Source organism: Phodopus roborovskii, unplaced genomic scaffold (genome assembly GCF_943737965.1).
Source record: "Phodopus roborovskii unplaced genomic scaffold, PHOROB, whole genome shotgun sequence".
Classification (NCBI taxonomy): Eukaryota; Metazoa; Chordata; class Mammalia; order Rodentia; family Cricetidae; genus Phodopus; species Phodopus roborovskii.
The window spans coordinates 5,001,304-5,024,850 of NW_026126459.1; the positions used below are offsets into that span (position 1 = coordinate 5,001,304).

The window sequence follows — 23,547 nt, forward strand, 5'->3', positions numbered from 1 at the left end:
TACCTGCCTCTGTGTCCTGGGTGCTGGGATTATAGAACCCATTTTTAAATAGCTGCTTCCTAGTCCTCTTTAGCACATGCCTTAGTTTACATGTGGTTTGTTCTCACACCTTCATGTATTGGAAGTATGCTTCTCAATGTTTCCATGAGAGGTGGTGGCCTCTTTAAGAGGCTGGATCTGGTAGGAGGCAACCCAGTCATTGAGGATACTGTCCTTGGAAAGGATTGTTGACTTTCTTAGAGAACTCAGGTTAGTGTCTGTGAAAGTGACTTTTTATAAAGTGCAAGCCTGACCCTCAAATCCTTCTCTCACTTCTTATCATGTGATCTTTCTCTCTCATACGATAATATCACTCACCAGATCTGATCAGATGCTCTTGGACATTCAAAACTTTGAGCTAAGTAAACTTCTTTTTATTAACTAAGTGTCGAGCCTCCAGTATTGTGTTACCATAACAGAACACTGGCTAATACATCACTTAATGTGGAGTCGGTTTTATAACCTCATTTTAAACATGATGCAAAGGAATTCAGGGGCTAGAAATCTTTCCCAGATCACAAAGTTAAAAAGAGCTCAGGGTGGGACTCAAATTCAAGTAACCCTGATGTCAAGACTGTGAGCTTAACCAGCACACTGTCCTTGCACACCACTCCACTGTGCTGGGGCTAGTTTCGCTCTATTACAGAATGAGGTTAAATTGTGGGTATAAAAATCTAGAAAAAAATCAAGATGGAGTAGTTGACAGATAGTCTAATCTTTTTTTTTTAAAAAAAAATATTTAATTTATTATGTATGTATACAGTATTCTGCCTGCAGGCCAGAAGAGGGCACCAGATCTCATTATAAATGGTTGTGAACCACCATGTGGGTGCTTGGAGTTGAACCCCAGGTCCTCTGGAAGAACAGCTCTTAACCTCTGCGCCATCTCTCCAACCCCCCAGATACGCTAATCCTTATCCAGAAGAGGTAATAAAGGAAGAAAGAAACTGAATTTCATTATTTGAAGATCCCATTTCTCTTGTGCATGACTTACAACTGTGGTCAGTATGTTGAAGTTATAGGACAACCCAGTAAATGAAAAAGGCTATTATGGTTTGAAGCTGAAAGGTCCCCAGGGTCTGAATGCTAACTCTGCAGGTAGTGTTACTATTTTAGAAGGTGAGGCACCTTTGGGAGGTGGGACCTCGCTGGCAGAGGTAGGCCACTAGGATGGGACTCTGAGGGGTGTTATACCTGCCTTTCTGTCCCACTATTTCCTGGACAACATGGTGTGAGCCTCCTCCACAGGTCTCCACTCTTCGCCTAGCTGCCCCGCCATGTTCTCCTCCCCACCATGGCTGAATCCTCAGAAACCATGAGCCAGAATGAACATCTTCTCTCCTAAGATGGTTCTGGCAGGTTTTGTGGTCATGCAGTGCAACAGTAACCAATCAGGAACTTATTATATTAATGGTGTTCCACACAAGCTGTGCATTCCTGAGGAAATGGCGGGCTTCCTGACATTCGGGGAGCTTGCCAAAGAGGTCATGTAGCCGATGGCAGAAAAATATGTTCTTGATGAAATTTGGGCACTCTGGGGCCCAAAATGTATTTGCAAGAGTTCTAAGAAACTCTTTCAGAAACAGTATTTGGCAGAAAGAGTGGACGGGCTAGAGGTGGTGTGAGACTACAAGGAAACTGTCTTCTGGCACATCGGCAGCTTTGCAAACATGAGCTCACAGTGGTTGTGACACCACACACAAGACCTGTGCCAGCCTAAGCCAGACCAAATCCCAGCTGGTGTGGAGAGGGGCGTTAGCATGAAGTCCCACCCCTAGCCAAGAGCTAATGACAACTCTTAGCTGCTGGGAGAGCTAAGAGCAGAGCTGCTGCTAAGTCAACCACACCCCAGTGGAGGGCCCAGAACACATCCAAGAATACTTGGGCAGCACAAACTGACCTTGATGGGGGTAGGGAAGAACGCAGAATTGGGTGGGAAGAAAAGGGGGACTGAGGGTGAATATGAGAAAAAGGAAATAGAGTTTGAGCTTGCTGTGTTTAGAAAGAAGGCTTTCAGATGAAACCCCGAAGGAGCCAAGAGGAAAAATGATTCCAGGAATCAGACATTAACATGGAGCCATTTCCACACAAGGGCACAGGTATGTGCACACACACACTAAAACCCTTACCCTTAACTTTGTGTTCGTGGTAGCAACACTGGGACTTGTTAGAGTGTGGTTCTTCAGCCTTCCCCAGACCTAGTGAACCAGGGGCAAGGCCAGGTTCAGAAAAGCTGAGTTTCCCAGGTTACAGGTATTTCTGAAGTAGGAGCCAGCAAGCCTACTCTAGCCACCTTCCTTTGGCTTTGTGCCACCACTGCTGAGTGACAGTATCATGTGGGCTCCAGCTCTGATCTGCTGGCTCAGCGCCTTCGAAAAGCCACTCATTGCTAATTGCCACACACCAATTTCCTTTTGTTTCCAAACACTTTGCAGCTGTGCTGCACCCTTCAATCTGCTCCTGGGGCACTCCTCCACTGTCCCTTCTCTTCCCCTGCTTGGGCTTCCCACAGAAGTGATGCGGGCATCCTGTTGGCACGGATCCTCTGTGTACTGAATACTGCAGTATGATCCAGGAAGTGGTTGTGTTTTAAGAGCTTGCTGTGTGATACACAGGGGCCAGTTGTCAGCTGCTCAAGGACAGCACTGACAAATTCATTCCAAATGTTGGATGTGTTATCTTTAACACACTGCAAATGCAGAAGACCTGCTAATTAAGATACAATAGCTTTCAATTTAAATGGCATTTAGAACTATGTTGCAAAGATGAAAAAAAAAGTACATTTCCAGAGACATTAAAATCTTCCATTAGTGTACATGTGTTTTATCTGGAGCACCAGCCCCTGGATGGCTGAACACAGATTTCTCTTTTCATTCCCTAATTCATCTCTTTCAGTGCTCCCAGATGACATACAATGACTTCCAAATGAACAATACACACAAACTAAAGTACTGTCATTTCCCTTCTTGTAGCTAAGAAATGGAACATTTTATATAAGTGGTTGTAAAGGACTTATTTATGATGTTAAAAATAATGGTAATTTTGCTACTATTATGGATCGTAATGTAAATATCCGATATGCAGGGTATCTGCTATTCAACCCCCAAAAGGGTGGAGACCACAGGTTGAGAACTGCTGGCTTTTGCGGTTCACAGTCTGCTGTGTCCATCTGGTTATTTCACCAGCAGAGTTGAGCCAGCAAAGAACTGCACAGAACAGTCGTGGACCAATGACAGAGTGGGAAGCGGGCTGCTCACCTCTACAAACACCACACAGCAGGCAGCAGCGACCCAGGAGCAGGAGGAAACACTGCCCAGTGGGGAGGGTTGTACTCCTGCCTGCTGTCCATGCTCCATGTCTGTTTAGTGTGATGAGGAAACAGATAATGACAGAAACAGTAGTCTGAGCTACAGACAGTAACAAAAATCAAGCCGAGGTGAGGTAATAGGCTGCCCCAGTATTGTCCTTCAGTGTCAAAGGTCAGAAGGAGCTGGCATTCAGGAGGATGTTGAAGGGTACAGGTGGCACCTCCACCTCATTTGAGGTCACTGAGACATGCATGTGCAAGTGCTTTTGAACTTGCTCAGCTCATTACTCCAAACAGTTCATAATGTTGGACCAGGACACATCATATAAACACGTCTTTGTAAAAAAAAAAATATTTATTTATTTGGGTTTTTTTTTTTTTTGAGACAGGATTTCTGCAGCTTTGGAGTCACTCGCTCTGTAGACCAGGCTGGCCTCAAAGTCACAGGGATCTGCCTGCCTCTGCCTCCTGAGTGCTGGGATTAAAGGCGTGAGGCACCACCGCCTGGCTTCATGTAAACACTTCTTAAAAGCAGATCAGAGCTCCCTTGCTCTCCATCATCCCTAGTGTGTCAGTCTGTGCAGACTGCAGCTCTCCCTTCCATACTCCCCCAGTATTAACTCAGGGTCCTTTCTCATCTGATTCCCGCCACCTTGCCTTTCCCATGCCGGCTACTGTGACTTTTTCCTCATCTGCTGACTTGCCCTCCTTTGCTCTAAGAACCAGATGTTAAGCCCTGTGGTCTCCAGCACTGTGTGGCCTGGGTTGCAGTTGCTGTCTTTGACTGTCACTGGAATCTGTCTTTAAGGCAACCAGGCAGGCTGCACACCAGGCACTCTCCTCCTGACACAGGCAGTCCAGTCACCAGAGGCTGTCTCCTGCTGGCCTCATCCTGACTCTGTCAACTAGTTAGTTACATCTCTGTCCTTCCTGTCTGCATCCAGGCTTCAGTACCTGGAGAACAGAGCTCTTTGAAGCAGAAGGCACAGGTGTGGGCTCCCGCAGGATCAGGGTCTCCATAGTATCTTCTTCCAGGAGGTGTTCTCACGTGTCTTCACTGCAGACCCCCCAGTCACTTTTCTGGTGCTGTGACAACTCAAGAGAAGGGTTCATCTTGGCCCCCAGTTCAGTGGGCCGCTGTGGTGGGGAGGCCTGGTGGCAGGAGCTCAGGCAGCTGCTCACACTGCACCCTAGTCAGGAAGCAGAGAGTGAGGCGTGCTGGTGCTCTGCCCACTTTCTCCTTTGTGTCCATCCCAGATCTGTGCTGCTCACAATTAGAGTGGCTTTTTGCACTTCAGTTACCTCAATCTAGATACGTCCTCACAGACAAGCCCAGAGCTTTGTCCCCTGGGTGATTCTAGATCCCATCAAGTTGTCAATCACTGGCTATCATCTCCTTGGGTACCCTGGCCCTCAGCAAGAAGCAATCAAGGCTGTAACTTTGGATGTGGGGTACACAGAGGCTTGCTACTTCAAGATAGCAAGCAGCCCCACGAAGTAAGTTCAAAGAACTTACTTCCGTTTGTTTCTGGGTTCTGGACTTAGGTCCACTTTCCTAGGGCCATGCCCCACCAGGACCCCTGGCTACTTCCCTGCATCTTTGTGGTCTCTAGTCACCCTGAACTGTCTGAGTGGGCGTGGGGAAAACAAGCCGAGGGCCTCTGTAACAGTAGTGCAGACTCTTAACTGCTGGGTCTTCTCTCCAGCCCTGAAGTTCACACTTCTTTACCTGCCCCCTCAGGATCCACACCCTCCACCTGGCTTAATGCACCAGTAACCCCTTCTATATTTCTCATGGACATGCACCATTTCTGCCATTTCTAAACACTAATAACCACAATGTCCAGGGTACTGGACCTGGTGCTGGCAATACAATAGTAAACATGGCAGGTAGGGTCCCTACTAATAGTTGGGAGGAATGAACCCAACCATTGAATCTGTAAGTAGCTATTGTTTAACAAGAGCAACAGAAGGTTATGGAAGGCAGAGGGAAGATGACAAGTGAGAGCATCTATGTCCAAGGTCACATATTTGAGATGCTCTTAAAAGGGGGACAGGGTGACTGGGGCAGGGGTGGGGCAGGAGAATGCCAGTGAGAGGGAGTTCTACCAGAGAATGAAACAAGTCTTATCTGATAAGAGAACCCAGGCTGGTGAAAGGCAGAAGTCAGGCTGCTCAGGGCTTGGAAGACTGCTTCTTACAAGAAAATGGTGGTCAATCCACAGTAGAGTGGCTGCATTTTGAGGAATGAGCTGGATGCTCCTAGACCTCTGTGCTCAGTCCCATCTCTGTACTATTCCACAGTGGGAATGCCTTTTCTGGGAGGAAGACACTGTCCTGCCTAGTTCTATGTCAACTTGACACACGCTAGTTTTGTCTGAAAGGAGGGCACTCAAGAAAATGCCTCCTCCATAAATTCTGGCTGTAAAACATTTTCTTAATTAGTGATTCATAGGAGAGGGTCCCAGCCCATTGTGGATAGTACCTCCCTAGGCCAGTGGTCCTAGGATCTATAGGAAACAGGCTGGGCAAGCCAGTAAGCAGTACTCCTCCATGGCTTCTGCATCATCTCTTGCCTCCAGGTTCCTGCTCTATTTGCATTCCTACCCTGACTTCCCACAGTGACAAAGCATTACCTTGGAAGTATAAGGTTAATTGAACCCTTTCATCCCCAAGGTCATGGAGTTCCATCACAGCCAGGATAACCCTAACTAAGACAGGTGTGTGGCTGATCCTAAGAAGGATGCTGACAGAGAGATCCCGAAGGTTAGGAGTGTGCTGAAGGTGTGCAGTTCTAAACACTGGTGCATCTGAGTAACAGTAACAGAGTGGTTGCATGTGCTGAGTACCAAGTCCCACTCGGAGGGCTTTGCTTCTGTGAACTCCGGGCTGTAGAGCCATCCTCATCTGCCTCACAGGCCAGGCACCAACATGCAGAGGCCAGGTGTCTCACCCAGTTGCCACACTGTGGGTGGCATAAGAGCTGGGATCATAAGCCCAGACTCTCTGACTCTAGGGCCTGTGCTGTCATAGGAATGCTGTTCAGCCAATTATGAGCCCTAATTAGGCTTCATGGTGAGGTTTAGGTACTTGATGTATTCTCCAGACTCTTTTCAGCACTAGGAAATCCGCCATCATACTCTGAATCAGATTCACAGTGTCTCTTCCACCGGTGTTCTCAGGCTGTTGAGATGGCTCAGTGGGTAAGGCACTTGCTGCCAAGCCTGATGAGCTGAGTCCCATCACAGTGCAAGAAGAGAACAAACTCCTGCAGCTTTTCCTCTGACCTCCATATTTGAGCTGTGGCATATGCATACCTTCACACATACACAACAAATAAGTAAATAGATAAATATATGCAATAACTTCAAAGCAGTAACCAACACAAACGTAATTCAGTGCTTAGTTAACAAAGAAGTTATAACAATTTGCAGTAAGTGTAAAATCTATCAATGTCACATAAATATATTGTCTACCCCTCCATCTATCATCTACCTATCTACCCATCTCTCCCTTCTATTAACAAAATTGGAAAGAGAAATTTAAGGTCCAAATGAATTTTTAAAGAAATCAAATATAGACTGTAACTAAGAATGGGGGTAAGAAATGGAGTAGGCAGATTAAGTACCACGGCGTCTGCTGGAGGGAAAGATGAACTCTGTTATTCAGTCAGTCATCCTGACTGACAGCTCAGGGACTCCCACCCAGGGCCAGCACTCTACCAGCTGTAGAAGTTTCACACTATAAAATCAACGCTCTTGTTCTCTCAAATATGTTCACTCTGGTGTCCCACTTTAAGATGCATCTTCAATGGTTCTGCTTTCAAGATTTAGGCTATTCTATATACTTTACATTTCCAATGGAGATTAATGGAAGATTCAACTTGTCAATTTCTAAGACCCCTTTTTACCAACCAAAAGCCTTCTGGGGCTGCATGGAATTAACAGTGCCATAGAGAGAGAAAGCGTCTTGACCTGTGTTTCTAACCTGAAACCATTGAGCACCCCTCCATTGCTCAGGCCCTTGGTTGCTCTCAGAAACAGTCCCAGTTCTCAGTGCAGAGACAGCTTTAGTTTTTCTGACATGTGGTGTCATGTATCCCAGGGCAGCCTCCACTAAGCTGCCGAGGAGGGTCCTGAGCTTCTGAGCTGGGTACATCTCCCAAGTCCCAGGGATTACAGGTGTGTGCCCTATTCCTGGTTTATGCAGTGCTCAGGATGGCGCCCAGGGCTTCAGCCTCCTACATGCTACACAAGCATGCTACTAACTGAGTCATATCCCAGTCCTCAGTGCAAGATTTTTTTAAAAGTGCTACTACTGTAAATGATATGATTCTTGTTTGTTTGTTTTGTTTTGTTTTTGAGACAGGATTTCTCTGTGTAGTCTTGACTGTCCTGGAACTTGCTCTGTAGAACAGGCTGGCCTTAAACTCACAAAGATATGTCTGCCTCTGTGTCCTGAGTGCTGGGATTAAAGGTGTGCACCACCACTACCTGGCTATTTTAATTATTTTGAAGATTCTCTCTCTCTCTCTCTCTCTCTCTCTCTCTCTCTCTCTCTCTCTGTCTGTCTCTCTCTCTGTGTGTGTGTGTGTGTGTGTGTGTGTGAGTGTGCACGTGCTCGCACGTGTGTGCACATATTATGTGTATAGAGGTGCCAGAGGAGGCCAGAAGATGGCGTTGGATCCCCTGGAGCTGGAGTCACAGGCAGCTGGGCACTATCCAATGTGGGTTCTTGGAAAGAAACTTTGGTCTTCTACAAGAGCAGTATAGGCTTTTATCTCTCTAGTCCCTTTAACTTCTAACTGTGCGTAATTGTAAATAATAATACAATTTCTATTTTGTCTGGAGACAGACCCTTGCTCTGTTGCCCAGGCTGGCCTTGAGCAGCACCTGGTTGTCATTCATTTTGTACACTGACCTTGTATCCTGAACTCTTGCTAGACCTACCTATTAGATCTAGCCACTATTTTTTGTTTTGTTTTAGTTTTTTGGTGTGTCTGCGTGGATTTCCTACATAAAGAATCATGTTATTAAACAAAGGCAATACTACCTTTTCCGTTCCAGTATCCACATCGTCTACCTCTTCCTATGGTCGATTTTGCCTGGCTGGACCCCCAATACACTGCTGAATAGAAGTGGTGCAGAAAGACATGCATCCCTCCTTGCTTGCTGATCCAGTCAGAACATTATTCTCTCTTTCATCATTAATTATGTCTGCAGTCGAATTTTAAAATACACTCATTATCAACTTGAGGGAAGTTCCTCTTTATTCCTAATTTGCTTACATTTTTTATAATCATAATTGAATGGAGAATTATATCAATTTTCTACAGGAATCAAGATAATTACATCATTTTAAATCTTATTCTCTTAATGTGGTGGATTGCAGAGATTCATTTTCAAACGTCAAGCCAATGCTACAGTTCTGGAAAGAATCCCACTGGGTTATGGCACATTGTCACTTCTCGATCTTGCTGGATTTGATTTGCTAACATATTAAGAATTTCTGCATCTGATGTGAATCTATGTTGTTCTCTAATTTACTTTTCTTGCATTGTATGTCAGGCCTGGGAAGCAGGTTAGCCATCTTCATGAAACAATGGGGTAATGCCTTGTGGGTATTCAGAAAGAATGGTGGAAGTCTGAAGCTTTTCCTTCCTTAGAATATACCAGTAAAGCTACATGTGACTGAGGCATTTTTCTGTAAGATGGTTCTGGTTATACACTCAGGTATTTATGTTTGTGTATGTATGCATTTCTCTAATATACATCTACATGCCTTTAACATATATGTGTGTGTGTATGTGTGTGTGTGCTTATTTTATAACATACACCTTTGACATGGGAATGTATACACACATGTACATAGATCTATCTATGACCCTTGACAAGTACAAAGGTTATCTCAGGTCAGTTCAATCATTTACCAGCTTCTCCATTTCCACTAAAGGCCCGAACCCACTGCTAACATGCTACTCTCCTATACTCATTAGATGTTGGTATTTACAGGGTCTGTAGCGATCCAGGCTTTCTTTTTCCTGGTGGTGCATGGGATTAAACCTGGGATTTGTGCAGGCTGAGCAGTGCCCTTCCACTTTCTTATGTTGGAAATCTTTCCTTATTTAACTTTTGGTTTCTTCTTTGTCTCATAGATTACCTAGAAGTATACCAGTAAAGGCCCAAAATTTAGGGTTCTTCTAAGTATTTTATTATCATTTTCTAACTTAATTCTATTGTAGCTGGAGAACTAAGTTTTTAAAATTTATTGCTAGCTTTTATATTTGACGATTAGATAATTCCTGTCGATTTATCTTCAAATTCAGTTACTTTTCCTTCCTTCATTTCAGTCCACTGCTGAATACCTCCAGTGAATTGTTATTTCAATTAGTTTTCATCTCTGCAATGTCCATTTTGTCCTTTTACAGTTATGTATTCTGAGACTGTCCTCTATATTCATTCATTGTGACTACTTAAAGTCCTGAAATACCTTGAATACTTCTTTTGTTGATTGTTGAGACAGTATCCTACTGTATAGCCAAGGTTAGCCTCAAACTCACTATGTAGTCCAGACTTGCTTTGAACTCATTATCTTCTTGCCCTAGCCTCATGAGTGCTGCATATACAAGTGTTAATCACCATGCCAGGCTAAGTTCTTGAAGACATTTTTAATGGCTGCTTCATGGGCCCATCTGCTGATCACAGTATGTCTGTCATCTAATGGTCAGCTTCTATTAACTTCTTCCTTATCTTCATTATGATTCATTTCTTCCCATTTCTTTAAATGTCTGCTATTTTATTTATTGACTCTTAATTAAGTGTCTGTGTGGTTTTATGCATGTGAATGAGAGTATCTGTGGGAGCCAAAAGGGGGGTATTGAATCCCTCGGAGCTAGAGTTGCAGGCCACTGTGAGGTGCCCAGTGTGGCTGCTTGGAACTGGCCCTGGGTCCTCTGCAAGAGCAGTACAGTCTCTTAATCACTCAGCTGAATCTCCAGCTCCACGTTGGGCATTCAAAAAAATGCTATAGTACATGCTGGTGGAGCCCCTTGATTGTGTGACTGTCCCCTGAAGACTGCTTATCACTCCGTGGGCAGACAACTTGTCTGACTCTTCAGACTGTCACCCATGCAGTGGACGGAGGCTGAAGGTCTTTTCTTTTTCTTTTGGTTTCCAGCAGGAATTGGGTGGTGGGAGTGGGGGAGGGGGTGGTAAACTCACTGGGATGCCCCTACAAGTTTAGTTAGTGATCAGTCAAGGATTTGGGTAGATTTTATAGCGTTTACCTTTCTGGGTCTAACCTCAAGATTTCCATCACTACCCCTGGTGTCTCTACACTGAACTGCCCTCTGTTTCTCTACTGAGGATGTCAGGCACATGGTCTAAGCTGCATGTGGCGACACACAGCTCAGGACATCTATGAATCCAGCCCAACATAAACCATAAACTTACTTAACATATGAGAGTTTTGTCGGGGTTGTTATTGTTTTGTTTGTTTGTTTGTTTGTGGCTCAGGCCTTGGTTCTTGAGTGTAAACCATTGCAGATGACAGTGTCACTTGACAATATCAAAGGCTGGGCATGCCTGCTAGGCCATGGACCAGAGTATGTGCAGGGTCTTCATTTCAGGACTGTATCTTTTCAGTTTTAATATGTCTATTCAGCTTGTTAACATAGACAGTAATAGTCTAATGAAAGTCTACCTTCTGTGTGAAAGTACCTGCCTCTATTATATGCCTTGTGACTCTAGATCTGTGACTCCGCTCCCGTGGTCTTTCTGTACACTTGTTCATTCCTTCTTACACCTAGGAATTTTTTGGTTAAATGCCTAAGTTTTTTTTCCATGAAAAACTATAGTTGTTTCCACAAAAAAAAGTCTGTTTTCTAGGTGCCAAATGGAGCCCGAGGCAGCCAATGTGTTTTAGACTCTACATGGATTTTCCTGCCTATAAGGATGGTGCTGTTTCTGATGTGTCCTTCCTAGAGTGTGGTCCCCTGGGCCCAGCTGAATGAGAGGAGCATTCTCATTTGCTCTTTGTCTCCTGACATAAGATGTTACCAGTGGCTCTGCTTAGCTTGCTGATCTCTCAGAAGCTCGCCTGCTTTAGTTTCTTTCTCTCTGAAAATATACAGCTTTGCAACATGCAGTTTCAGAGACAAAGAATTGCTTCCCTGTGGTTCCGCCTTCTCTCCCTGGACCAGAGTCATGTTGGGCTTTGAGACACTTTGGAACCCTCAAACTCAAGCTCCAAAGCCTAGTGAGACTGGGAACCCACTTCTGACCCAAGGCAGGATGACTGAGGTCAACTGGGACTCATCAAAATACTCTTCTCCCTGGGGTCCAGACCTACTGTGTTTCTCCCTTGGTGATCTTCTGATAATTTAAACCAACTTTTAGTAATTTTTCACCTTTATTACTACTGGAGGTGTGTCAGGAAACAGTCCAAGAATGCAGTCTTGTGAGGAGACTTCTAAATGTTTATGAAAAAACAAAAGTCTTATGACCTCAGTTTCTTAAAAACATGGACTTGTTCTTGGAATATTTTTTTGTGCTCCTCCCAGGTGTAACAGATAGGAGATTATTTCAGATTACTTATTAGTGCTTGCTGTTGTTATTCAAGTACATGCCTCTATGGAAAAGCATGTTTTAGCCACATGTGGCAGGTCCTTGTGATTGTACACTTTATTCATGTGGTTCTTTTTAGCCCTCAGAATATGAATTGTCTGATGCTCTGAATAAAGATGGCTATTGCATGAGGCTTTAGTTCACTACATTTATTGGCTACATCCTCCCAGGTCCCACTGCCTCTAGATTGCTAAAAAGAGGTGGAGTTAAATGGTCTGATAACTTCATTATAACCATAGCAGCTTCCCAGCACACAGCCATGCCTAGAGGGCACCACAGCACAGTGTAGGTATCTTCCTTGGCAGGCAGTCTCAGCAAGAAAGTTAATTTGATGACAAAACAAAGCTTCATTTTTATAGGTACACTTTTTGTTTATCGTCCATCCGTTCGTCCATCTGTCCGTGTGCATGCACACTTATGCCAAGGTGTGCATGAAAGTCAAAAGAAAACATGTAGTAGTAGATGCGCTCCTTCCAGTGTGTGGGGTCCTGGGGATCAAACTCAGATCATCAGGTTTCGTAGAAAGTGCCTTTACCTGCTGAGCCTCTTGGCAGCCCTAAGACTCAGCTTTACTACTGGTAGGCTATTCAATACCAAAATATTTCAAACAGAGTAATCTTTGGAACCTCTTTCAAAGAGGATCTTTTATTATGCACAGCCTGAAACCAAGGTCAGTTCATTTAACCCCTGCAGTGCCCCACTGTTCTTATTCACATGCATTTTTACATGCTGGCTTCCATTGCTTTTGTTTATATGCATTTTTGATTTTGGTTTGAAGCCATTTTAAAGATTTATGTTGAAATCTCTGAATTTATATGAGTTGGTGAGCATGATCATACAGAAATATCAATAAAACCACCACTGTTTTTTTAAAAAGCCATGTACAAACAAACTATTCTTTTACTAATTAATTTTGGAAAAGAAAGCCTAATTGCATAATACAAGATTTAATAGCTGACAGCTAACAGCCAGGCTTGATTCTCTATCATATGATCTAAATAATACCACAGCCCAATTCATTCTGTTTTGTTTTACACAGGGGCTCATTATGCAGCGCTGCTTACCTTGAACTCAATCTTCTCCTCTGCTGCAGAGTGCTGGGATATCAGGTTCACCCTGATATGCTCAGCCCCTTCCTTAATGCATTATAAAGACTGAAAAGGGCATGGTTACCTTAGTAATAATACAAACACTATTATAGCACCTTAAAGAATGCATACACAGCTGAGCACATATGTGCCTACACACAAAACAAACCACTTCTCTTGCACACAATCACTTCATGAATTACTTACATGTTTAACTGGAAGCTTCAGTGAATGCCAGTAATGTCTAATTTGGTTTACATAGAAATTATTCAGAACTGATATTAATATATTCAACCAAGTGCTTGCCTGGAGTATCTACTACTCATTTACTAAAAAAAGGACACATGACCAGCCAAGAAGACCTGCAGTGGTGTGCACTTCCTAACAGAATTGATGAAGAGTGAGTGGAAGAGACAAGAGAAGGATAGAAGGCAGAGAAGCTACAGAATGCCACCACAGAGCATTTTCCCTGGCATCATTGCTTGCTTGGGGGTACACTCACCCCGCATGGCTAGGGGCTTGAGGCTCACGTCTTCCATATCTTCCATCCAGCAGAGTCTGGATTTTTTAGGTGTCTGGAGGGCCTTACTGGATCTGGGCTCCTTCTCTGGGGTGACAGTTTTGAATGAGGGTGAGACGTAGAGTGTTTCCACCGAGGACTGGTTGGGGAACACGGATGCTGACTTGGACATCCTCAAACCCAGGCTGACGAACTCATCTTTACCTGACTGCCTGAATGCCTGCAAAGGTGTCAGTGTTTCGAAGCTTTTTGCAGCTCTCTGCTCTTCCTGAGAAGTTTGTGGGGGACTTTCTGTGAGAGTATTTGTGGTGGCTTTCTCCAATCTCTTGCCTAAACTCGTATTTGTCTGCAATGATGGTTTTTTTTCTGAGGGAGTAGACACAGCATCTGTAAAATAGCAAGTAGCCCCAAATTAAAACTGAAACATTCCATTTAAAATCCATTTTAATAAATAGGATCTTTCTTATTTAGTCTTCTGCTTTCCTACTAGGCTGGTATATTCTATTTCAAGCACCCCCAAGCTATAACTGATGCCTTAGTCATTTGGTGGCTGCCTTTTCTCTCTCTCTCTCTCTCTCTCTCTCTCTCTCTCTCTCTCTCTTGCTCTCTTTCTCTCTCTCTCTCTCTGAGGCACTAAAACACAAGGCACAGACAATTTCAAACAACTTCTCTTTAAATATTTCTCCCTTCACCCACTGATCTATCTCTGAGCCACTATATTTTTAATACCTTCAAACCTTCATCCTTTACAAGATAAACTAGACAAAGTATACATCATTCTATCCTTATAGAACCCATCATCTCTCCTGGAAGGAAAGCTGTTTCCTCCCGGGAGGTACATTCAGAAGCACCTGAGGGCCAGCATCATTTTAATGAATCTTTTGTCTATGTGAAGGACAACACTTTTTTTTTCAGAGCTGTTCTGATGGTTACTACAATGCAAACTTTTGGTTCATATTGTCACTAAATAGCCACTAATATATCAAAGCACTTAGAGAGCCTGGGACAAGCCAGGTATCATGAACAGAAGGAGCTGAGGCAGTGTAAGAAACCAAAAACCTCAGGTGAACCTGGGTTTTGACCACTGCCTGAACCTACATATCTGGACTGAATTTCTAGATGGGACTGGATTCCAGCCCTTGGTGTAAGGGACTGTTCTCAGAGAGTCTCACCCTAACCCAGATATGGAAAGAAAAGATTGTTCCTTAAGAGACTGGGCTCTTAAAATTAGAATCAGAACACAGTGAGAAGGGTGTGTGTATTCTCTGGCACGTCTACCAGATTGCACACATCATAAAGTACATATATGGCACCTCCCAATGCACATACATGTGTTCTCAGCACCTCCAATGCTGGAGAAAAACTTCTGCTCTTTACCCAGAACTATGAAGGTCAAAAACTTTATATTGGTTGCTTCAGTGTTGTGGTGCGGCTGGCTAGTTGAGGTTTGTGTGTGGTCACTTGGCAAAGATGCCTGAGGAAACCCAGACCCAAGACCAATTTTAATTTTCCAGTTAATGACCTTGATCATCAAATTTTCTATTTGAATGAAGAGATCTTTCTGAGGGAGCTCATTTCAAATTCATCAGATGCTCTGGCTAAGCTTGGGAAGGAGCTGCACATTAATCTCTTCCCAACAAACAAGAGCAAACTGATAATGGAACTGGGATGGCCAAGGCTGACTTGATTAATGACCTTGGCACTGCAGCCCAGTCTGGCACCAAAGCCTTCATTAGGCCTTGCAGACTGGTGCAGACATCTCTATGACCGGTCAGGTTGGAGTTGCTTTTTACTCTGCGTATCTGGTTGCTGAGAAAGTGACTGTGATCACCAAGCATGATGATGAATAGTATGCCCGGGAGTTCTCAGTGGCCATCATTCCAGAGAGGACTGACACAGTGAGCCAATGCTCTGGTGAACAAAGGTTATATTACACCTGAAGGAAGACCAAGCTGAGATTTTGGAGAAAAGGGGAATAGAGGAAGTTGTGAAGAAACATACTCAGCTCACTGGCTACTCCATTACTCTTGTAAGTTGGTGATGATGAGGCTGGAAAAAAAAAAAAAAAAAAGGAGATACAGAGGAAGAGATGAAAAAGAAAAGTGGTCTGATGACAAAAGAAGATGCTGTTTCCAGTTAAAAAGAAGAAAATGGTAGTGATGAGAAGAGGGAGATTAAGGAAGAGTGCATGGATCAACAAGAACTAAACTAAACAAAGCCTATTTGGTTTACATAGAAATTATTCAGAACTGATGTTAATATATTCCATCAAATACTTGCCGGAAGTATCTGCTACTCACTTATTAAAAGGGTCACATGACCAGCCAAGAAGACCTTCAGTGGTGTGTACATCCTAATAGAACTGACGAAGAGTGAATGTGATTAAGAAAGTCCTGATGGATGACATTCCTAACAGAGACTATGGAGAGTCTGCAAAAGCTTAACCAATTACTGGGCAGGAAAGCATTTTTCTGTTTTCTGTTGAAAGACTTTTTTTTTGTCCCAAGACAACGCTCCTTTTGATCTGTTTGGAAACAGAAAGAAAAAGAACAACACCAAGTTGTACATACACTGAGTTTTCATCATGGGTAACTGAGAAGAGTTAGTCCCTGTGTATTTGAATTTCATTAGAGGGCGGTGGATTCCAAGGGTCTCCCTCTAAGTATTTCCCAAGAAATGGTGCAGTAAAGCAAAAAATTGAAAGTTATCAGAAAGAGTAAGATCAAGAAATGCTTGAACTAGCCACTGAACTGGCAGAAGATGAAGAGAACTACAAAAAGTTTTATGAGCAGTTCTCAAAAAATATCAAGCTCAGAATTCAAGAAGACTCTCAAAATTGGAAGAAGCTTTTAGAGCTGTTGTGGTGCCTGGGGACAAGGTGGCTTCTCTCAAGGACCACTGCACCAGAATGAAGGAAAACCAGAAGCACATCCATTTTTATCACAGCTGAGACCAAGGACCAAGTAGCTAACTCGGCCTTTGTGGAAGTCTTTGACAGCATGACTTAGAAGTGATCTGTAAGATTGAGTCCATCAATGATACAGTGTGTCACTGCTTGAAGGAATCTGAGGGTAAGACCTTTGTGTCAGTTACCAAAGAAGGACTGGAGCTTCCAGAAGAGAAAGACAAAGTTTGAAAACTTCTACAAAATTATAAAAGACATCATAGAGGGAAAGGTTGAAAAGACAAAGTGATTGGTGAAATCTGAATGTGGTATCATCACAGCACTTATGGGTGAACAGCAAACACAGAGAGAATCATGTGAGCTCGAGCCCCCAAAGACAACTCAATGGTAGGTGACACAGCAGCAGGGAAGTCCTGGAGATAAACCCTGACCACTCCAATCTGAAACCTTAAGGCAAAAGGCAGCAGCTGACAATGACAAGTCTGTGAAGGGTCAGTTTGGAAGATCTCCAGGCACATGCTAACAGGATCTAGGATGGTCAAGCTTAGCCTAGGAACTGATGAAGAGGATCCTACTCTGGATAATACCAGTGCTTCTGTAGCTGAAGAAATGCCACCCCTCAAAGGAGATGATGATGACGCATCGCTCATGGAAGAAGTGAACCAAGTTTCACTAGAAGAACATGTGATCAATGCTTCCTTCATTCCTTCTAATAATACAGTTTCAAGGATTTGGGTAACATTTAAAATATCTGTGAGGCTTTAAAACTAAGGGAAAGATAACATTTCTCTTTGCTTCTTAGACTATGGTACTGTAGGCTTGTTTCAACAGGTTGGAAGAACTGTTGTAAGACTTAAGGTAAGCAATCTGAACTATTTAAGCAATGGAGCTGGATTCCTTAGTAGACCAAATCACTTGTCACTCAAGTGTCCTGGGATATAGCTTCATGTGTAAAAGGGGAAAAAGTATTAAGATGCCTTGAGTGTCAACTTCTAGAATCTACTTTGTAAGTTTTTTATCCCTGAGGTTAATTCTGCCTGTACTAGTCTTAGAGGTAAGAACACAAGCTGAAACAATGTAATAAGAAGTCCCATGTGGCTTCTTTTCCAAAGTAAAGTACCAAGAGCAAAACCCTAAGCTTCTCTAGGTCTTGTAATTCAGCGCAGCTTGTGAATGGAAATATAGTACCTGGTCACATTCTGCTTTAAATACAGAATAGCTATACATAGAGAAAGACAGAAATTTATTTTGCTTTCCACCAGGAATCACACTTTCTCTAGCCTTCATAGCTTTTTATTTTTAGGTTTTTTTTTTTTTTTTTTTTTTTTTTTTTAACTTTTTGGGGTGTTAAGGCAATGTCTGACTCTGTAGTTGAGCTTAGCCTGGAATTCAGGATCCCACTTCTGTCTCTTGAGTCCTGAGATTCCAGCTTTCTACTGCAGTATGTGGCTTCTATCTCTGAAAATTCAACTCAAGTACCACTTCCTGTCCAATGCCTGCCCTGGCCCTTCTGTTTGTGCCGCGTCATACTACGGCCTCCACTACCAAAGCCTGGAGCCTGATGAACAACTGTAATACTTCATTCAGTTGAGCCTTGTCCCAGGATGGTAACAGTCACCTTGAGTTCTCTCTGTGTCCCAGTACCCAACAGTGCCAGTCCTGGAGGGTGTGCTTAATCAATGTCTTTTCAATGGAAGGAAAAATCCAGACACAAGAACCAAAGAGAAGATAATGCTTTTGTTTTTCTAAATTTAACATAGTTTAACAACTCATTAACAATGAAAGGAAATAGAAAACTGGTAGATGAAAATAACCTCTTCTGAAATATTACTAATTTGCATATGACCCAGTTATATTTAGTTGGTAAAAGGCTTTGTTAGAAGCACTAATATGTCTTAGTAGGAAATCAGATTCATGGTATTTCAGAATGTATATGTATGTTACTCTATTTACTTTAAAGTACTCCTTACAGGAAATTTTTAGTTAAATATTCCCCTTGATTCTCCATTGTATTTGAGAAAAATATTTTGCTCCTTACGTAAAGAAGTCCTTAAAAATTCAGTGACATGTAAAATAGGACAGCCCAGGATGACAATGGCCCCCATGAAAATATCCCAAGAACACTCCCCTCAAGTGTCAGCACTCTCGAGGGATACTTGAGATGACATGTTAATACTCAGTACAAAAGCTTAAAATTAAGCACAAGCTTAAGAGTTCAATGAGAAGAATTCAAAGAAAGGCTCATGATGCAAATGCTGCAGAGGCAGGAAAATCCTACATGGAGAGCTCAAGGCCAGTCTGAGCTACATGGAGCCCTACCTCATAGAACCAAAATACCAAAATACATAAATAAATATATTAAAAATTCAAGTTAGACTAAAGTCCTTCTATTTTTATCAACCTCTTTCCTGATAGTCTAGGAAGAATAAACTGCAAACGGGTTGCTTGGACTTTTATTCAAACTATTAAGTTGTTTTTTTTTTTTTTTTTTTTAAGCTGTGTCAGAAATTGAATTGGTGTATCACCAGTCCCGATGGAAGGGGCTGAGGATACAGCTCAGATGGTATAGTGCTTTGGAAAAATGATTCCAAATGCACAGCACATTATCTTAAAAAGAAAAATGCTTACTTGAACAGAAAATGAAAAGTGTTTTGAAGATTCTAGAACAAAGCTGCCTTGGGTTTCTCTGCTGTCAGCTCAATTCCACACACACACACACACACACACACACACACACACACACAGCCCATTCTGTGCAACATGCCAAATTAATTCTCTGTAATCACTACTTTAGTTATTTATAGTTTGGATGTGGAAGTCCCCTCCTATGGCAGTGACCAACTCTGCACTCCATGGGTTCTGAAGGCTTTCCATGGCTTACTTGCTATTTACCAGGAAATGACCCACAGCCAGTCTGTGCTGCATTCTCAGGCTGACCTAGGGCTACCAATCTCTGTATCTTGTCCACCAGCCAACACCCTCCTGCTTCATTGGTTTAAATCCTACCAACCCCACAAGACCCATCTCAAATAATTATTGCTTCTAGAAGCTAGTCCCAATAGATAACACTTACCCCTAACCCATGCCTTTTCTATGAACTCATTATTTTACTTAATGACACACAATATAACGCTAATCATGTATGAAGTTCCTGCACTCTGACCTTACAGTCTACAGGATACTTTTGCATAGGAAAGGAATGCAAATGTCTGCTAAAGTTAACAGGTCCCTAATGTGCTTCCTCCTGACATCGTCAGCTTTATATTCTGGCCCTGAACATCAAAGCATGCTGCATGTGAAGCCTAAAATCAAGAATGCTCAGTCCCAAAGGGGTCAAGACCAGGATGGGGAAACACACAACAACAGCTAACCCAAGCTAGTGGGAGCTCACTGACTCCGGATCGACAGCTGGAGAACCTGTATGGGACCTAGCTAGATCCCTTGAATGCAGGTGACAGTAGGTGGCTTGGGCAGTTTGTGGGGCCATTGGCAATGGGGCCAAGATTTATTCCAAGTGCATAAACTGGCTTTTTGAAGCCTATTTCCTATGGGGAGATACCTTGCTCAGCCTAGACGCCTAGACACATAGACACAGCTTGAAGGGCTTTGGTCCTGCCTCAATGTGGTATTGACTCTTCATGGGAGGCCTTACCCTTTCTGGGGAGCAAAAAGGAGGTGATGAGGGGAAGGTGGGTGGAGTGGGAGGAGGGGAGAGAGGGGGAACTGGTATTAGTATTAAAAAAAGAAAAAGAAAAAAGGTAGTGGGTATAGACAGTCATAAATTTTTTTTCTTTTTAAAAAGAATGCTCAATCCAACAACTGTTGAAACTGGGGTTCAGCTCAGCAGCCTACTGTTTATCTAGAATAAGGAAAGCTCTGTGATTGATACTGAATATCATGAAAAAGAACAAGAAAGGAACAGGAGAAAGAAAGGAGTGAGCAATGAAGGGAGAGAAAGAGCTGGCTAATTGATACCTACTATTTACTCTGATTTACTCTGGGCTCTGGAGAGACACTAAGTAGGTCAATCATCCAGCAATACAAATACAGTAAAAAGTCAGAGCAGAGAAGAAAGATGGGAAAATGCCTAAGGAAATGGAACTTCAGCAACGAAAGGCTGGAACCAGCATCCATGTCTTATCAGCAGGGCAGGCACAAAGCCATTCAGTGTTATTAGGTTTTAGTGTGTGGCAGAGAAGAAGGTGCTCGAGCAGAAAGACAGGAAAAAGCCAGGGCCTCTTGACTAACAGGCAGGAGTTGGGAAGAAGGAAACAGCTCATGAGACACTTTTGGAAGCTTGTTCCTTAGTCACCTTGGTGGAACTTTGCTCTCTTTGTCTTCTTCTCCAGCTCCTTTTCTCTGAAATGTAGGCAGTATGGCCTTGACCCTTCACTTTTCTGATCTATAATAAAGGATCATTTACTGCTAGACTTTGGCTAGAACTAGGATGGTCTGTTTGTAATCCATTGACAAAAATTTTAACCCTGGTCTCTGCTGAGTTTTGCCACTCCTTTGGGGAGATCTCATCAGCCTGACCTCCTGTCCTTGATCTCTGCCTCTCCTCTACTGGCATGCCCACAAACTTCCCCAGAACCTGCCTATTTTAGAAGCCTCTACCACAGTCTCTGGGTCTTCCATCTGCCCCCTTAGTCCACTCCACACAGCTCACCAGAACGACTGGTCCTTAAACTATCTGACACAGTTTATGGCTCTGCATGAATTTGTGTCTCTTGCTGAATCTCCATTGCTGCTCCTGTAAAACTGTAGCACAGCAACACTTTCCTATCCACCCCTTCTGGTACTAAGTCTGTGCTCAGCTGTTCCTTTGGCCTGCAATTCTCTTCCCTCCTTACATCTGGCCAAGGATTGCCACCTTCCAGGTTGGTAGCCCTCACATGGGCTTGCAGGCATGCCTCAGCTTGCAGGGTTCTTTCCCACTCCTTTTCTTTCCTGTCCTATTCTTTCCAACAAAGATGATTTCATTCTTCAAGGCCCAATCCAATTTCTTGATGAAAAAAAAAAAATTTGACCTTCGAAGTTAAAATGAATCTGTTTTCCTTATTCATTATTGCATGATGAATGCCATATGAATACTGACTTTTCTTTAGCCATTCTCATTATTTCAAATGAATCCGTTCATTTGACAAACGTGTATTAAGTATGAGGATGTGTCCAACACTATCCTAAGCTCAGGGATCACAGCACTAAACAAATCTGTTGTTTCTAACTTGGTCTAATTTCATGTCACCTCTAGTAGAGTGATACCCCGCTGAGCACAAATCCTATTGAACTGTTCAACCCACAGGAAACTGGCAGAGTCTGATAGTCATTGCCGTCCCAATCATCTGGTCACTAAAACAAATACATCTGTAGAGCCAGGAGAAGGAAGTGAGGATATTCTGATGCAGTCCTTTGAGACATAAGGCACTGAGATACCCAGAGACCCAGGGGCTTATTCAGGATCACATGGGATGCCAGACTGGTGAGCTCAATAGTCTTCTGCCTTGGGGAACTGAAAGATGGTAGCTCCAGCTGTACCTATAGGGTTGTTCTTCTCCACTAACAATCCTATGCCTGGGATGAGTGCTATGTCCATAACTCAGTCTTACCTCAGGACCACTTTGTCTGTCTGTGAGATGCAGGGCATGTGAACAGGATCAAGTTAGTTCACATGTGTCTGAGACTGTGCATCATCTCCTGGGAAGTGGGTTTTGGGGAAGATGGTGGCTAAACACAGGAAGAATGAACAGCATTCACAAATGTTTTTTCTAAAGCTCTCAAGAATATGAGGGCTCTGATGGAGTATAACAGTGGGGCGTCTTCCTATATTTGAACACAAATATGTGGATGCATACACTGTAAACACAAATGTGATTGTTCCAGAAGGCTTCCCAACTTTTTCCAGGAGACAATTTCTGTGAATTACATTGAAAGAGGGGGGAGGAGTTCTGAGTGAATTAATTTGGTTGGCTGGCTTTATCTGGCTTCTCATTTTTTTTTTTTTTTCAATTTAAACCTGAATGTCAGAGCCTTCTCTCTAGCATCTATCCAGCCGACTACTCAATAGGAGGCTCAGTATTAAATCATGAGATGGCTCCAGCTCACCTTAGTCACCTGCCAATATACTTGATTAATACAAAATAGAGCCCTGAGAAGTGGGTCGTCCTAGGCTTGATAGTTATCCTTCAGGAAGCAGCGTGTTCTCTGTGGAAGAAACCAGGCTGCAATTTCCACAGACCAACATGAACATGCCTGAAGCCTGAAGACAGCAAACAACCTCCATGCCAAAGAGACCAGCCTGCTCAGTGGGTCAGGCGTGGTCTGGCTAGTTCACAAGGGCGCAAGAGTGAGATCCCGCTGACAGAGACTTCAGTTTGATGACAGACAGGCACACCCCACATAGCTCCTCCTTTTCAATTTTTCAGCAGTTCTGTTGCTTGTTCTAGGGACTATAATCGTTGCATGTTATTACGTATTTGTTATTATAAATCTAATAATGGGCGTTCTAGTCCAACAGAGCCGGCACTGTGCTCCATTCTCTTGATGGTCTGATGCATAGGATCCAATTACAGCTACAAAGGAGAGAGCTGGCAAACATGACTGAAGATGGATGCCAAGATACAGCTTTCTGTAGTTTAAAAAGGCGAAACTGAAGGATTTTTTTCCCCTTTTAGTAATTAAGTTAATCAGAGGAAATAGGATGTGAAGATTATAATGAGGTCATTTTGCTAAGAGGCCATGGTTACAAATTATTAACAAGGGAATGATTTAAATTGCTTACTAATATATTGGTTTAAAATAGGCAGGTCATTAACCTAAAGTGAATATTGGATGTAAAAGTTAAATCATATGCAACACACACACACACACACACACACACACACACACACACACACAAATCATGGGTTTTTTGTGGTGCATGTACAAAATCCTACATAATTATAAATCTGAATAGTTACCAGTTCCTTAGGGTCTGTGCTAAGTGTGGAATAGTTGCATGATCACATCCAGCTATGCTGCAACTATAACATTATGAAGGAAGAAACACATCCAAAACTATAGTC

At 43.0% G+C, this 23,547-nt stretch overlaps 1 protein-coding gene across 2 annotated transcripts in view; it reads right to left on the bottom strand.

The window, feature by feature from the left end:
- The window catches only part of Enthd1 (ENTH domain containing 1), a 108,684-nt gene that overhangs the window by 5,122 nt on the left and 80,015 nt on the right, over positions 1 to 23,547 (bottom strand). Inside the window, exon 5 of one of the 2 annotated variants that reach the window (XM_051189409.1) lies at positions 13,783 to 13,965. In XM_051189409.1, coding sequence (XP_051045366.1) covers positions 13,783 to 13,965 — 183 coding nt within the window. Of the gene's footprint in view, positions 1 to 13,560; positions 13,966 to 23,547 lie in introns of both variants that reach the window. The other variant, XM_051189408.1, reaches the window with a different exon arrangement.